At 42.2% G+C, this 15821-nt stretch overlaps 3 protein-coding genes across 7 annotated transcripts in view; 1 reads left to right on the forward strand and 2 right to left on the reverse strand.

The window, feature by feature from the left end:
- Window positions 1–15821, reverse strand: part of LOC132765774 (zinc finger protein 850-like) — a 1095673-nt gene that overhangs the window by 257417 nt on the left and 822435 nt on the right. The gene's annotated exons all lie outside the window — the stretch shown is intronic.
- LOC132766147 (zinc finger protein 420-like) lies at window positions 2307–15431 on the reverse strand. The gene is made up of 2 exons (XM_060760518.2): window positions 15356–15431; window positions 2307–6229 (listed from the first exon to the last, which is right to left on the reverse strand). The coding sequence occupies exon 2, from the start codon at window positions 6059–6061 to the stop codon at window positions 4607–4609; it is 1455 nt and encodes a 484-aa protein (XP_060616501.2). The 5' UTR covers window positions 6062–6229; window positions 15356–15431; the 3' UTR covers window positions 2307–4606.
- Window positions 15521–15821, forward strand: part of LOC132766016 (zinc finger protein 208-like) — a 151722-nt gene continuing 151421 nt past the window's right edge. For all 5 annotated transcript variants that reach the window (XM_067465116.1, XM_067465083.1, XM_067465082.1 and 2 more), the window contains exon 1: window positions 15521–15617. The gene's annotated coding sequence lies outside the window, so the exon portion shown is untranslated. The remainder of the gene's footprint in view (window positions 15618–15821) is intronic.

Consider the following 15821-nt stretch of genomic DNA (forward strand, 5'->3'; position numbering starts at 1 on the left):
CATGTGGATTTGATACGTGTGGATATGAATGAACTGAATGAAAGGAATGAATGAAGGACAGCTAATAATTTTGGAGATACCATTCTAAGATGAAGCCTGAAAACTACAAGAAGGTGGTGAAGAACTCATGAACTGTAATTAAAACCTGCTAATGAGAAATGAAATGGTAAAGTGTGGTAAGAACTGTGACAGTGATAAGCGGAGTGTATCTGTTAACTTCTTCACCAATGTGCGCAATTACATGCATTATTAAGTCAGCTCTAATAGACCAGAGCAGCATCATCATCATGATTATTATTAACGTTGTTGTTATTCCCTCTAAGAACATTAACTGGTGTCCCATTAAACTCTTGGAAGACAAATATGTGAGAGACTCTGTCCTTTCTCTCTCTTTCATTCTCAAGATCTTATAATTGCATCCCTGGCAAAAGCCCATCTTGATTACATCAACCAGGCCTGCACGACCTGACCGTAGTGAGGGGCTGAAATTCAAATAGGCTGAACCTTTTTGGGCCACAGATAGGTTTCTAGCCCATTACTCAAGGTTTGCAAGAGGGCACCTTCCCCTCTGAGCTAGCAACAAAATGCATTACTCTCAATTTCCCCACCTCCCCTCAAAGTAATGGAAGTTTCCAATCCTTTTATTTTTTTTAGATTAAATTTTTAATTTTATAGACAAACAAAAATCAAATACAAAGAGTCAATTAACCAACAGAAACTGTACAATTATAACACCTTAACAAACCCTTCCCCTCCTTCCCCACAGCTGTGAACCCACCACCTATGACTTCTGACACGGCTCAATGTGAATCCAATACTTATTAAAAACTTATCCTTATATCTGTTTGAATAAATTCCTCTTGTGGCTACTTTAAAGCAGCGGTCCTCAAACTAAGGCCCGAGGGCCAGATACGGCCCTTCAAGTTCATTTACTCGGCCCTCGCTCAGGGTCAACCTAAGTCTGAAATGACTTGAAAGCACACGACAACAACAACAACCATCCTATCTCATCAGCCAAAAGCAGGCCCACACTTCCCATTGAAGTACTAATTAGTTTATGTTGTTGTTCATTCGTTCAGTCGCCTCCGACTCTTCGTGACCTCATGGACCAGCCCACGCCAGAGCTCCCTGTCGGCCGTCACCACCCCCAGCTCCTTCAAGGTCAGTCCAGTCACTTCAAGGATGCCATCCATCCATCTTGCCCTTGGTCGGCCCCTCTTCCTTTTTCCTTCCACTTTCCCCAGCATAATTGTTTTCTCCAGGCTTGGATGGCATCCTTGAAGTGACTGGAATGACCTTGAAGGAGCTGGGGGTGGTGACGGCCCACAGGGAGCTCTGGCGTGGCCTGGTCCATGAGGTCACGAAGAGTTGGAGACGACTGAATGAATGAACAACAACAACAGGCTTTGCTGTCTCCTCATGATGTGGCCAAAATATAAGTATAAGTTTATAAGTATAAGTTTATATTTGTTAAAATTGTTCTTCATTTTAATTATTGCATTGCTTTTAAAAGTTCATGCTTTTTTCAAATTATATTCATGTTTTTTTTTCAAATTATAATCTGGCCCTCCAACAGTTTGAGGGACGGTCACCTGGCCCTCTGTTTAAAAAGTTTGAGGACCCCTGCATTAAAGTCTATCCTTTCCAAATATCCAAATTCCAGCCTTCATTTTTAGCAAATCCTTCATTGTTTCCTCCCCGAATAACATTTGCTAGTTTGGTCATTTGAATATATTCTAATAGTTTTTTCTCTCTAGTCCTTTATAAGTAAATCTTTTTTTTCCTCTTCCAAATTTTCGCTATTGTTAATCTTGCAACAATAAAGCTATATTGGCAAATTTCTTCATTTCCTTTGCTGATTCTCTCTCTAAATATTCCTAAAAGACACATTTCTGGGTTTTTCGTAAACGTTGTAGTAATCATTTTGCTTATTTCTTTAACCACCTTTTCCCAAGAATTTTCTACTAACCTACAGGTCCAACAAACATTAAAAAAATGTTCTTTCTGCATCTTGCACCTCCAGCGTTCCCCTCGATAAGGTTTATACTACATATTCACTGCAAAATTCAATGCTTTACAAAACATGAAAACCTAATATAAAAATAATGGTAAAATAAAACTATCAATTATATCATAAAACTAAATTAAAACATTAAAACATGGGATTAAAAACACATGAGTATAAACATTAAAATCACACAATCCAGAAGCACGGTCCAGGCCATTCAAGCATCAAATAACAATTGTACATAATCCGTGCTCATTTCTTGTCCAGCTTATCACCCAAATGCTTGGTTCCACAGTCATGTTTTTTTTTTTCTGAAGGCCAAGAGGGAGGGCACTGATCTAATTTCATTGGGGAGGCTATTCCATAGATGAGGGGCCACCACTGAGAAGGCTCTGTCTCTCATTCCCACCAGTTGCGCCTACGGAGGAGGCTTGGTTCCACAAAATCTGTTTTTATTCATTTATCCTCTAAGTCAGGCATGGGCAAACATTTTTGCCTTGGAGATGCATTGCAGGCCTGGCCAGGAGAGCCGGGCCAAGAGGGAGGCCCAGGAAAAGCCAGGACTGAGGGTGGACCTGGGAGGGGCGGGGCCTGGGGTGGAAATGTCAGGGCCGGTCACCCTCCGGTTTTATTTATTGTGTCACAAGCAAACTGGAGGTACATTTATAATGTATCTAAAAACACAAAGTTAAACACTTCGCATTATACTAGATCTCCTTTGACCAGAAGCTGGCCTTCGAGGTGTTGCTGTGGCATCAGTTGTCCTCCCAGCAGGAGGACGGAAAGAAATGAAAGAAGGAAGGAAAAAAGGAAGGAAGGAAGGAAGAAAAGAAGGAATGAATAAAAAAAGAAAAGGAAAGAAAGAGAGAGAGAAAGAGGAAGGAATGAAAGAATGAATGAATAAAAGAAGAAATGAAGGAAGGATAGAAGAAAGGAAGGGAAGAAGGAAGCAAAAAAGAATAGAAGGAAGGAAAGAAGGGGAAAAGGAAGGAAAGGGGAAAAGAAGTAAAGAGAGAGAGAGAGAAAGAAGAAAGGAAAGAAAGAAGGAAGGAAAGAATGAAGGTAGGGAAGAAGGAAAGCAGGAAGGAAGGAAGGAAAAAAGAAGAAAGGAAAGAAGAAAGGAAGTAGAGAAAGAATGTAGGGAAGAAGGAAGGAAGGAAGGAAGGAAGGAAGGAAGGAAGGAAGGAAAAAAGAAGTAAGGACAGAAAAAGAGAGAAAGAAAGGAAGGAAGGAAAGAAGGAAGGAAGGAAGGAAAAAATAAAGACTGAAGGAAGGAAAGAAAGAACGACAGAACGGACCATTTATCCTTAATTTAGCTTTGTCGTGAATAGATAGCATCAATACCTCTCTTAAAATACTGAATAATCCCATAGTAAGCCAATACTTTTGCCATTAATTCCCAGCAGACATTGTCAAAAGCTTTCCCCGTATCTAGAAATAATAACATGACCTCTCTATTAGCAATACCTAATATGTTCAGCATCATACATTCTGAACTGTCTTGATTTAGATTACTTTCTTGAGAGCCTTATAAGATATACATACATACATTTTTGTTCTATGCCAGGAAGAAAGCCTACTTGATCTCCATGTAGTATTTTTGCTAAGATTTAGACTAATGAAATTGGTCTAAAATTCTTATTTTATGTCTCTACCTTGTTTAGGTATGAGGAACTCCCCTTTTTCAAGTATGTGATTCATAACTGAAAGCAATAACAGGCCCAGTTCTTCTTTGTTTAGCTTATAATACAAGGCAGAAAACCCACCTGGGCTTTATTTATTTTGACTTTCTCAATAGCCTTACAAAGCTTCTGCATATTTTTTCTGTTCAGTTCTGCTTTCATTTCGTCCAAAAGTTTAAAAGACTAATTTCATCTAGATCAGTGGTTCTCAACCTGGGGTCCCCAGATTTTTTTTGCCTACAGTTGACCAGCTGTTAGGATTTCTGGGAATTGAAGGCCAAAAACATTTGGGGACCTCAGGTTGAGAACCACTGATCTAGATCTTGATCCATCTTCCTTCTACGTACCTGGGTTATTTTATACATTTCTATAATAATCTTCACATGTTTTTTGAATTCACCATTTATCAGAAATTATTTCTCCTTTATTCCTTATCTTTATTATTAGCCTCTTCTTCCTACGCTCTTTCAAATACCATGCTAGCAATTTTCCTGTTTTGTTTGGATTTTCAAAAAATGTATGTCTGTTAAACATACTTTTATTTCAACTCATTTCAACTCCTTTCTCATATTGCTGTTGTAATTTGGCCAGCTCTTTCTGTACTCTTGAAAAAAAATCTAATTTATTATTCCCTAATTCTTTTACTCTATCTCTAATCTTAGTTAGGATATCTAGCTGTATTTTGTTTTTGTTTTTTTTCTTTGAATCAAATAGCAGTTTGCTAAATCAGTCAGCCTTTTATAAACACTTTTCCTGCATCCCACACAACCTTTTTGGCAGTATCCCCTTTTAGACTAGCTTTGAAATAGTTTTGTATTCCTACCCTGATCTTTTCCTTAATTTTGGAGTCTTTCAATATATAGTTTCCACTCTTAGAGAAGCTCTCTCCATACCCTGTGCATTTATATGGCTTATCTCATGTGTGGATCCTTTGATGTAAACGCAGAATTCCAATTCGACTGAAGCTCTTTCCACATTCTATGCATTTGTGTGGCTTCTCCCCTGTGTGGGTCCATTGATGGGAATGTAGATCTCCACTCTGAGAGAAGCTCTTTCCACATTCCATGCATTTATATGGCTTCTCCCCTGTGTGGATCCTTTGATGTACACGCAGAGCTTCAATTCGACCGAAGCTCTTTCCACATTCTATGCATTTGTGTGGCTTCTCCCCTGTGTGGGTCCTTTGATGGGAACGTAGATGCCCACTCTCAGAGAATCTCTTTCCACATTCTATGCATTTGTGTGGCTTCCTTTGATGGCAACGCAGATTTCCAATCTGACTGAAGCACTTTCCACATTCCATGCATTTGTGTGGCTTATCCCCTGTGTGGGTCTTTTGATGGGAACGCAGAAGTCTACTCTGAGAGAAGCTCTTTCCACATTCTATGCATTGGTATGGTTTCTCCCCTGTGTGGGTCCTTTGATGTGAATGCAGATATCCAATTTGACTGAAGCTCTTTCCACATTCTATGCATTTATGTGGCTTCTCCCCTGTGTGGGTCCTTTGATGGGAATGTAGATCTCCACTCTGAGAGAAGCTCTTTCCACATTCCATGCATTTATGTGGCTTTTCTCCTGTATGGGTCCTTTGATGGAGACGCAGAATTCCACTCTGAGAGAAGCTCTTTCCGCATTCTATGCATTGATATGGCTTCTTCCCTGTGTGGGTCCTTTGATGGGAACGCAGGTGTCCCATCCGACTGAAGCTCTTTCCACATTCTATGCATTTATGTGGCTTCTCCCCTGTGTGGGTCCTTTGATGGGTACGCAGATCTCCACTCACACGGAAGCTCTTTCCACATTCTATGCATTTATGTGGCTTCTCCCCTGTGTGGGTCCTTTGATGGGAATATAGACTATCACTCCGACTGAAGTTCTTTCCACATTCCATGCATTTGTGTGACTTCTCCCCTGTGTGGATCCTTTGATGGGTATGCAGATTTCCAATCTGACTGAAGCTCTTTCCACATTCCATGCATTTGTGTGGCTTCTCCCCTGTATGGGTCCTTTGATGGCAACGCAGACTTTCAATCGAACTGAAGCACTTATCACATTCCATGCATTTGTGTGGCTTCTCCCCTGTGTGGGTCCTTTGATGGGAACGCAGATGTCCACTCTGAGAGAAGCTATTTCCACATTCTATGCATTGATATGGCTTCTCCCCTGTGTGAGTCCTTTGATGTAAACGCAGAATTCCATTTCGACTGAAGCTCTTTCCACATTCCATACATTTATGTGGCTTCTCTCCTGTGTGAGTTTGTTGATGTTTAGTAAGAGAACTTCTCTCTCTGAAACCTTTCCCACAGTCCAGACACTTATGTAGCTTCTCTCCTGTGTGTGATGTGGAATCAGGATGGATAATATTTTCCATTCTTTTAGATTTATGATTCAAATATTATTAAAGAAGTTCATCGATATGAACTCTTTAACAGCACAATATTTCTTTTTGTGTTCGTGTCAGTGCCTCATTTCAGACCTAGGTCATCCGTAAGGCAAAGCTCTCAGAAGGTGTTCTTCACAAAGTTTGTTCAGAGGTTACCTGGTAGAGGAATGAAGAGGAAAATCCCATTAGGAGTTGAGAACAGAAAATCTTATTGGACATGAAAAACAATGATCTAGTGCTGTAGCAAACCCAGAGGAAGAGGGGAGAAAGAGTGGCCCAACTGAGAATAACCCCCTTGCCCATTGAAGAACAATCCCTGCTCAGATACAAAGAATACCTTATTAGAGAAAATGAAAAGTGGAAATTAAAAGGTCGGGAAGAATTGGAGATTAATGATTGGTTTCGATATCACCAACTGCATGAAAGATACAAAAAAGATTTGAGGATTGGATTTGCAACCAAAGAATCAGAATTGGAAAGAATTTGGAAAAGGGGGGATAAAGGGTTAATCTCTAGATTATATAAATACATACTAAGTTATAACATGGAGGACAACAGAGTCAAGACAGTAATGATATCCTGGGCCAAGGACCTAGGCAGACCAATAGAATTGGACAAATGGGAATACCTATGGAACAAAGAATTTAAATTTACTTTATCGGGTTCAATCAGGGAGAATCAATACAAAATGTTTTACAGATGTTATATCACTCCAGCTACATTGGCTAAAATAGACAAATCACAACAAGGTATTTGCTGGAGGTGCAGGAAACAGAAAGGGACATTTCTCCACATGTGATGGTCCTGTGTGATCATACAGGAATTTTGGGATAAGGTAATTAAGGAGACAAATAAAATGTTACATAACAAGATTAAAAAAAGCCCAGGACTGTGTCTGCTATTTATTTATTTATTTATTTAATCTACTTATACCCCGCCCTTCTCACCCCGGGGGGGACTCAGGGCGGATTACAGGAAAGGCACAATTAGATGCCCAAATCACACAACAAACAATACAAAATATAACAATTCAACAATTAAAATAAAACATCAATACCTAATAAAATCATAAAAACTATCTCATGTCAGAGTCCATATATCAGAGTCCATATATCCATTCCATTCCATTGTCCTTGTCTATCGACAGGTCCTTTAGTTAGTTGTCAGCATGGCCAAAAGCTTGGTCCCACATCCAGGTCTTTAGTTTTTTCCTAAACGCTAGAAGGGAAGTCGTCGATCTGATCTCCCCGGGGAGTGAGTTCCACAGGTGAGGGGCCACCACTGAGAAGGCCCTGCTTCTCGTCCCCGCCAGCCTCACTTGTGCCACTGGCGGGGTCGAGAGCAGGGCCTCCCCAGAAGATCTTAAACTTCGAGGTGGGATGTAGAGGGAGATCCGTTCGGACAAATACACTGGGCCGGAACCGTGTAGGGTTTTGTAGGTCTACAGAGAGAAAATAATAATCAAAAGGACCAAGAAATATATCAATATAGCTTTGCAGCGGCAAGATTGACCATAGCCAAAGATTGGAAAGGGGAAAAAGGTCTAACCAAAAAGGACTGGAGGGAAAGAATGCGAGAATATATGCTAATGGCCAGACTAACTTATAACAGGAGGAATAAGAGTAATGAGGACTTTCTAGAAAAATGGAAGTTGGCCATGGCATATCTGAATAGAGAGTCAGTAATATAGAGGAGCTCCATTAGGAATTTAGGTTTACCATGAATAAGGATAGATAAATAGGCTTAAAGGCTTCATAGTGTTTCGGTGCGGGAAGTCATGGTGAAGGGTGCACAGGTGTGGGGATGAGGGTTTAGTTTGTTCAGGATAGGGGTTTTGGGTTGAGTGTAAGGGCTGGGGTATGTGTGTAAAATGCCATGTGCTGATTTCCTGTATGTTATGAAAAAATGTAATACTAAGCTCTGACTGAAAGCAGTGGAAAACAGCCAGAAACAGCAAGTTTATGTGTATTAAGATATGTAAATGATGATAATTTGTACATAACGTCAACATTAACTGATTGATTGAATAAGGTAGATAGGCATGTACACGTCAAAAATATTGGTACCTGATTATATCTGATTTGCCATGGTTTGCTTTTCTGTTAGAATCATAGAATCAAAGAGTTGGAAGAGACCTCATGGGCCATCCAGTCCAACCCCATTCTGCCAAGAAGCAGGAATATTGCATTCAAATCACCCCTGACAGATGGCCATCCAGCCTCTGCTTAAAAGCTTCCAAAGAAGGAGCCTCCACCACACTCCGGGGCAGAGAGTTCCACTGCTGAACGGCTCTCACAGTCAGGAAGTTCTTCCTCATGTTCAGATGGAATCTCCTCTCTTGTAGTTTGAAGCCATTGTTCTGTGTCCTAGTCTGCAAGGAAGCAGAAAACAAGCTTGCTCCCTCCTCCCTGTGGCTTCCTCTCACATATTTATACATGGCTATCATATCCCCTCTCAGCCTTCTCTTCTTCAGGCTAAACATGCCCAGTTCCCTAAGCCGCTCCTCATAGGGCTTGTTCTCCAGACCCTTGATCATTTTAGTCGCTCTCCTCTGGACACATTCCAGCTTGTCAATATCTCTCTTGAATTGTGGTGCCCAGAATTGGACACAATATTCCAGGTGTGGTCTAACCAAAGCAGAATAGAGGGGTAGCATTACTTCCTTAGATCTAGACCTTGACATTTGGGAGTTGTAGTTGCTGGGATTTATAGTTCATCTACAATCAAAGAGCATATTGAACCCTACCAATGAGAAAATTGGGCGGTTCTTTATTCCTGCAGCATAATCCCTGTACTCAACCTGGGGGTCGGGACCCCTGGGGGGGGGGGTTGCGAGGGGGTGTTATGTACCATAATCAAAATAAACAGTTTTAACAAAAAACAAAACAAAACCAAACCAAAAAAAAGATACAAAGGGGGCGATGGCCCAATATTCTGTGCGTGAGATTTTATGTAATGCAATGTGTTAACAGTTTAATCCAACATTTGTAAAGGAAAAGACTTTTAAAAATGGTCAGCACAGAATGGGAATATGATTGCAAAAGCATTTTCTCCATGTGTGGATTTCTCCCAAGTCAGGAAAAAAAATTCCCACGGTTCTTTATCCCTGCAGCATAATCCCTGTACTCAACCTGGGGGTCGGGACCCCTGGGGGGGGGGTTTGCGAGGGGGTGTCAGAAGGGTCGCCAAAGACCATCAGAAGACACAGTATTGGTGTGGGAAGTTTGGCCCAATTTTCTCATTGGTAGGGTTCAATATGCTCTTTGATTGTAGATGGACTATAAATCCCAGCAACTACAACTCCCAAATGTCAAGGTCTATTTTCCCCAAATTCCACCAGTGTTCACATTTGGGCATATTGAGTATTCGTGCCAAATTTGGTCCACATCCATCATTGTCTGAGTCCACAGTGCTCTCTGGATGTAGGTGAACTACAACTCCAAAACTCAAGGTCAATGCCCACCAAACCCTTCTAGTGTTTTCTGATGGTCGTGGGTGTTCTGTGTGCCAAACTTGGTTCAGTTCCATCACTGGTGGAGTTCAGAATGCTCTTTCATTGTATGTGAACTCTACATCCCAGCAACTCCAACTCTCAAATGACAAAATCAACCCCGCCCCCAACCTCACAGGTATTCAAATTTGGGCGGTTTAGGTATTTGTGCCAAATTTGGTCCAGTGAATGAAAATGTTGGGGTTATGCAGAGTATCGCAGAAGCTCAGAATAATGGACTCTGGAGTCTCTGAAGCAGCTCAAAATATACAACATACAGCATCAGCGGACAGACGCGAAGGACGCAAAACAAAAGAGATAGGAACTAATACAAACTGCAGCTGGAAGTTTATCTCTGGCACTCCTTAATCTATCACAAAGCAAGAACTCAGGGTCGCATTCTCACAGCTTGCTACTCTGCTGTTTAACCCTTCTGTGTCCGAACACATCCTGGCAATACAATTCTATTACAATCACAATCTATATAAATAAAAATGTAATGTTAGTTCGTGCTACCATCAGAACTCAAAAACCACTGGGGGAATTGACACCAAATTTGGACACCTAACAGTCCAATTTATGTCCTCCACTCAAAAAAATTGATTTTGTCATTTGGGAATTGTCGTTGCTGGGATTTATAGTTCACCTACAATCAAAGAGCACTCTGAACTCCATCAATGATGGAATTCAACCAAACATGGCATACAGGACTTCCATGACCAACAGAACACACTGGAAGGGTTTGTTGGATATTGACCTTGAGTTTGGGAATTGTAGTTCACCTACATCCAGAGAGCACTGTGGACTCAAACAATGATGGATCTGGACCAAACTTGACACAAAAATTCCATATGCCTAAATATGAACACAGATGGAGTTTGGAGGAAATAGACCTTGACATTTGGGAGTTGTCGTTGCTGGGATTTATAGTTTACCTACAATCAAAGAGCATTCTGAACTCCACCAATGATGGAATTGGGCCAAACTTAGCACACAGGGCTCTCATGACCAACAGAAAAAAACTGGAAAGGTTTGGTGGACACTGACCTTGAGTTTGGGAATTATAGTTCACCCACATCCAGAGAGCACTGTGCACTCAAACAATGATGGATCTGGACCAAACTTGGCACGAATATTCCATATGCCCAAATATGAACACAGATGGAGCTTAAGGGAAATAGACCTTGACATTTGGGAGTTGTCGTTGCTGGGATTTATAGTTCACCTACAATCAAAGAGCACTCTGAACTCATCAATGATGGAATTCAACCAAACATGGCATACAGGACTTCCATGACCAACAGAACACACTGGAAGGGTTTAGTGAGCATTGACCTTGAGTTTGGGAGTTGTAGTTCACCTACATCCAGAGAGCACTGTGGACTCAAACAATGATGGATCTGGACCAAACTTGACACAAAAATTCCATATGCCTAAATATGAACACAGATGGAGTTTGGAGGAAATAGACCTTGACATTTGGGATTTGTAGTTACTGGGATTTATAGTTCACTACAATTAAAGAGCATTCTGAAACCTACAAATGACAGAAATGGGGCAAACTTACTGCACAGAACCCCCATGACCAACAGAAAATACTTAAGGCCATCCAGTACAACTCTCTTCACCAGGGCAAGAAAATGTAATCAGAGCCCTCCTGACAAAGAGCTATCCAGTCATAAATATAGATAGATAGATATGATTCTCTCTCACACACACAGATATAGTATCATAGATTTGAAAGAGACCCTTAAAGAAGGACTACGATATGTTGCATATTCCAGAGTAGGCAAACCAGACACTCTCCACATCAACACTGACAAAGAAACAAGAAGAAATACTGTTTACTCACAAGCATAAAGGAATTACATATATTAGAAACCAACACTTTCTCATTACTTTATTTTCCAGATCACCAGACTGGGCCACAGCAACGTGTGGCAGGTGACAGCTAGTCCTATTACATAAAATTACATTTAAACATACATAAATCACACACTGACAGAAAATACATACTGCATATCAGATATTTACATCATGATTCACAACAATAGCAAAATTTCAGTTATGAAGTAGCAATGAAAATAATGTTATGGTTGGGGGTCACCACAACATGAGGAACTGTATTAAGGGTTGCGGCATTAGGCTGAGAGGGGATATGATAGCCATGTATAAATATGTGAGAGGAAGCCACAGGGAGGAGGGAGCAAGCTTGTTTTCTGCTTCCCTGGAGACTAGAACGCGGAACAACGGCTTCAAACTACAAGAGAGGAGATTCCATCTGAACACGAGGAAGAACTTCCTGACTGTGAGAACCGTTCAGCAGTGGAACTCTCTGCCCCGGAGTGTGGTGGAGGCTCCTTCTTTGGAAGCTTTTAAACAGAGGCTGGATGGCCATCTGTCAGGGGTGATTTGAATGCAATATTCCTGCTTCTTGCAGAATGGGGTTGGACTGGATGGCCCATGAGGTCTCTTCCAACTCTTTGATTCTATGATTCTATGATTTGGAAGGTTGAGAAACACTGTTCTAAAGCAAGGGGTATGTTCCCTGTACCCCACTCCAGTTAGAAACCTGGCTGCTGCTCGCTGAACTAACTGAAGTCTGCAAGTTCACTGCAATCACTACAGGCCCCTCTTTGGCCCTGGGAGCCCATTTACAGGAGTTTCATTGGGGATTGCCTGTTATCTGGATAGTGCCAGGCTTGTTTCCTAAGCACCGCATTGTATAGCTTGTGCCACCAGACCAGTGGTTTAAACAGAGAGTTTATTGATCCCATTCACAATTAGCATTGCATCCCCCTTACAATAGGTACAGATTGTGGGGCCCACTTTGCCTGTTTTGAACTCTTATGTTGCAACCCAGAGCAGGAACCGAGACCATAAGTAAACAATCCACCACACTTGACTGTGGGAAAAAACAATCCCTTTTTATTGATGAAAAATGGTTACAAAATAGAGGAAAATGCAAAGTCAAAAAACCACAGTAAAAATCAGCAGTCAGGAATATCCATGATCATCCAAAAGCAACACTGTAAGAACCTGGAACCTGTTAGCAAACCACTAACCATACTTGGAGCACTAGAAGCCTCTTGGGATGTAGGCCACGGGAAACAGGGAAATCTGCCAAGGTAATGCCTCAGTCTAAACGATGCCTGATCTAACGAGACAACCTGGTGAGAGGCACTTAAAACTGAAGAAACTATTTCATGACAAGCCTCCAGGCTTTGAAGCCTGTGCTTCCTTTTCCCTTAACCTGCTTGACCTTCGCAGACCCTGCGATTCACTCCTGTTTTTCCAAATCTGTCCTTTTCTATCCTCATTAAGGAAGCCAGGTGTTAACTCCTCTGGAGAGCTGTCACCGCTTGGCTCTGAAACAGTTTCACTTTCCAAGCCCCTGACCTCAGAATCAACATTTTCATTACCATCAGGGAAAAATACATGTTCAGGTTCACACGCTGGCTGAACCCCAACATCTTAAGACTATTGGGAAAACAGTCAGCTATGAGTCCTGCTTATTGACCTCAAACTGGATCCCAACAGGTTCTTGTGCAACACTTGTGTTGTAACCTTACTTTGCAAGAAGAAAACTGGCTGGGGTGCTCCGTTTTGCTGCGATGGCTTATAATGCATTTCTTACTGGTTTAAACTGCTTATTTTTAATAGTGTTAATGTTTTATTATTATGTTTGTATGTTTTAAAGTTTTAAACGATATCCTGTGTTGTTATTATCATTAGCTGCTTTGGGGCTGAAAAAACAAAAAAAAGCCCTACAAGGAGTACCTTAAAGAGCTGAGCATGTTTAGCCTGCAGAAGAGAAGACTGGGAGGAGACATGATAGCCATGTGTAAATATGTGAGGGGAAGTCACAGGGAGAGGGGAGAAAGGTTGTTTCAGGCTGCCCTGGAGACTAGGACGCAATGGAACAATGGCTTCAAACTACAGGAAAGGAGATTCCACCTGAACATGAGGAAGAACTTCCTGACTGTGAGAGCTGTTCAGCAGTGGAACTCTCTACTCCAGAGTGTGGTGGAGGCTCCTTCTTTGGAGGCTTTTAAACAGAGGCTGGATGGCCATCTGTTGGGGGTGCTTTGAATGCAATTTTCCTGCTTCTTGGCAGAATGGGGTTGGATTGGATGGTCCACCAGGTCTCTTCCAACTCTAGGATTCTATGATTGTATGACTCTCCTTTTAAGAGAGATACAGCCATACCGAAATAATGACAATGATAATAATAATTTATATAAATAAAAATGTAACGGTCGTTTGTGTGATTAACACAGAAATGCTGGACCACTCTCACAACCACCATGTCAGACTACACAGAGAAGCCATTGAAATCCACAAGCATGTGGACAATTTCAACAGAAAGGAAGAAACTATGAAAATGAACAAAACCTGGCTACCAGTATTAAAAAACTCAAAAATTACAACAGCAAAACAACAGAGGGGAAGCAGGCAGGGACATAAAATCATTCTCAACAAAAGATTCCCCCCGGGCACTTCCAAGCCATTGAATGCAAATCAAGGTGATCAGTTGAAACATTCACACCTAGCTCCAGCAGACAAGAGTCCTTTGTCCCACCCTGGTCATTCCACAGATATATAAACCCATTTTCCTACTTCCAACAGACCTCACTACCTCTGAGGATGCTTGCCATAGATGCAGGCGAAACGTCAGGAGAAAAATTGCCTCCAGAACATGGCCATATAGCCCGGAAAAACCTACAACAACCCACAGTTTATTTATTGTTGTTATTTGTTATGCTGTTGTTTTTTGATGTGTTGGGCCTCAGCCTCTTGTAAGCCGCACCAAGTCCTTTGGGAGATGTTAGCGGGGTATAAATAAAGGTTTATTATTATTATTATTAAACTGGGGCTAACGGAGGGAGCTCATGCCGTTCCCTAGATTCGAACCTGTGACCTTTCGATCAGCAAGTTCAGCAGGCCATTGGTTTAACCCACTACGCCACTGGGGGCTCCATGTATTTATACATGGCTATTATGTCTCAACCTTCTCTTATGCAGGCTAAACATGCCCAGCTCTTTAAGCCGCTCCTCATAAGCTTGTGACCCTGACCCTTGATCATTTTAGTCGCCCTCCTCTGGACACACTCCAACATCTCCCTTCAACTGCAGTGCCCTGAACTGGATACAATGTGATTCCAGGTGTGGCCTGGCCAAGGCAGAATAGAGGAGTAGCATGACTTCCAACGATCAACAATAGAATCATAGAATCCTTGAGTTGGAAGAGACCTCATGGGCCATCCAGTCCAACCCCATTCTGCCAAGAAGCAGGAATATTGCATTCAAATCACCCTTGACAGATGGCCATCCAGCCCCTGTTTAAAAGCTTCCAAAGAAGGAGCCTCCACCACACTCGGGGGCAGAGAGTTCCACTGCTGAACGGCTCTCACAGTCAGGAAGTTCTTCCTCATGTTGAGATGGAATCTCCTTTCTTGTAGTTTGAAGCCATTGTTCCATTGCATCCTAGTCTCCAGGGAAGCAGAAAACAAGCTTGCTCCCTCCTCCCTGTGGCTTCCTCTCACATATTTAAACATGGCTATCATATCTCCTCTCAGCCTTCTCTTCTTCAGGCTAAACATGCCCAGCTCCTTAAGCCGCTCCTCATAGGGCTTGTTCTCCAGACCCTTGATCATTTTAGTTGCCCTCCTCTGGACAAATTCCAGCTTGTCAATATCTCTCTTCAATTGTGGTGCCCAGAATTGGACACAATACACATGAGATATGCAGAAAGGACAAGGCCAAACTCCCCTCCCAAGCCTCCCCATTACCTTCCCCTCCTCTCTCTCCGGAAGGCTTCCTCTTTCAGCCGCCCTCCGCCGGAAGTGAGCTCAAGAGGGAAGTTCCTCACCAGCCTCCGCCTCTCTTGAGCACTTCCTGCCTCTCTGGGAAGCTCCGTCTCGCTTTCTCTGCCCACTTCCGCCCGCTGAGGCTTCTGGGAGTTGGAGTCCCAAACGGCAAGGAGGAGGAGGACTGGCGCCTGGGAAAGGCCTCCCTTGGACTACAACTCCCCTAGTCTTCTACTAGGTTCTTGTGAGTTTTTCCGGGCTATAGGGCCATGTTCTAGAGGCATTCTCTCCTGACGTTTCGCCTGCATCTATGGCAAGCATCCTCAGAGGTAGTGAGGTCTGTTGGAAGTAGGAAAATGGGTGTATATATCTGTGGAATGGCTGGGGTGGGGCAAAGAACTCTTCTCTGTTGGAGCTAGGTGTGAATGTTTCAACTGACCACCTTCAT

Source organism: Anolis sagrei, chromosome 2 (genome assembly GCF_037176765.1).
Source record: "Anolis sagrei isolate rAnoSag1 chromosome 2, rAnoSag1.mat, whole genome shotgun sequence".
NCBI lineage: Eukaryota > Metazoa > Chordata > Lepidosauria > Squamata > Dactyloidae > Anolis > Anolis sagrei.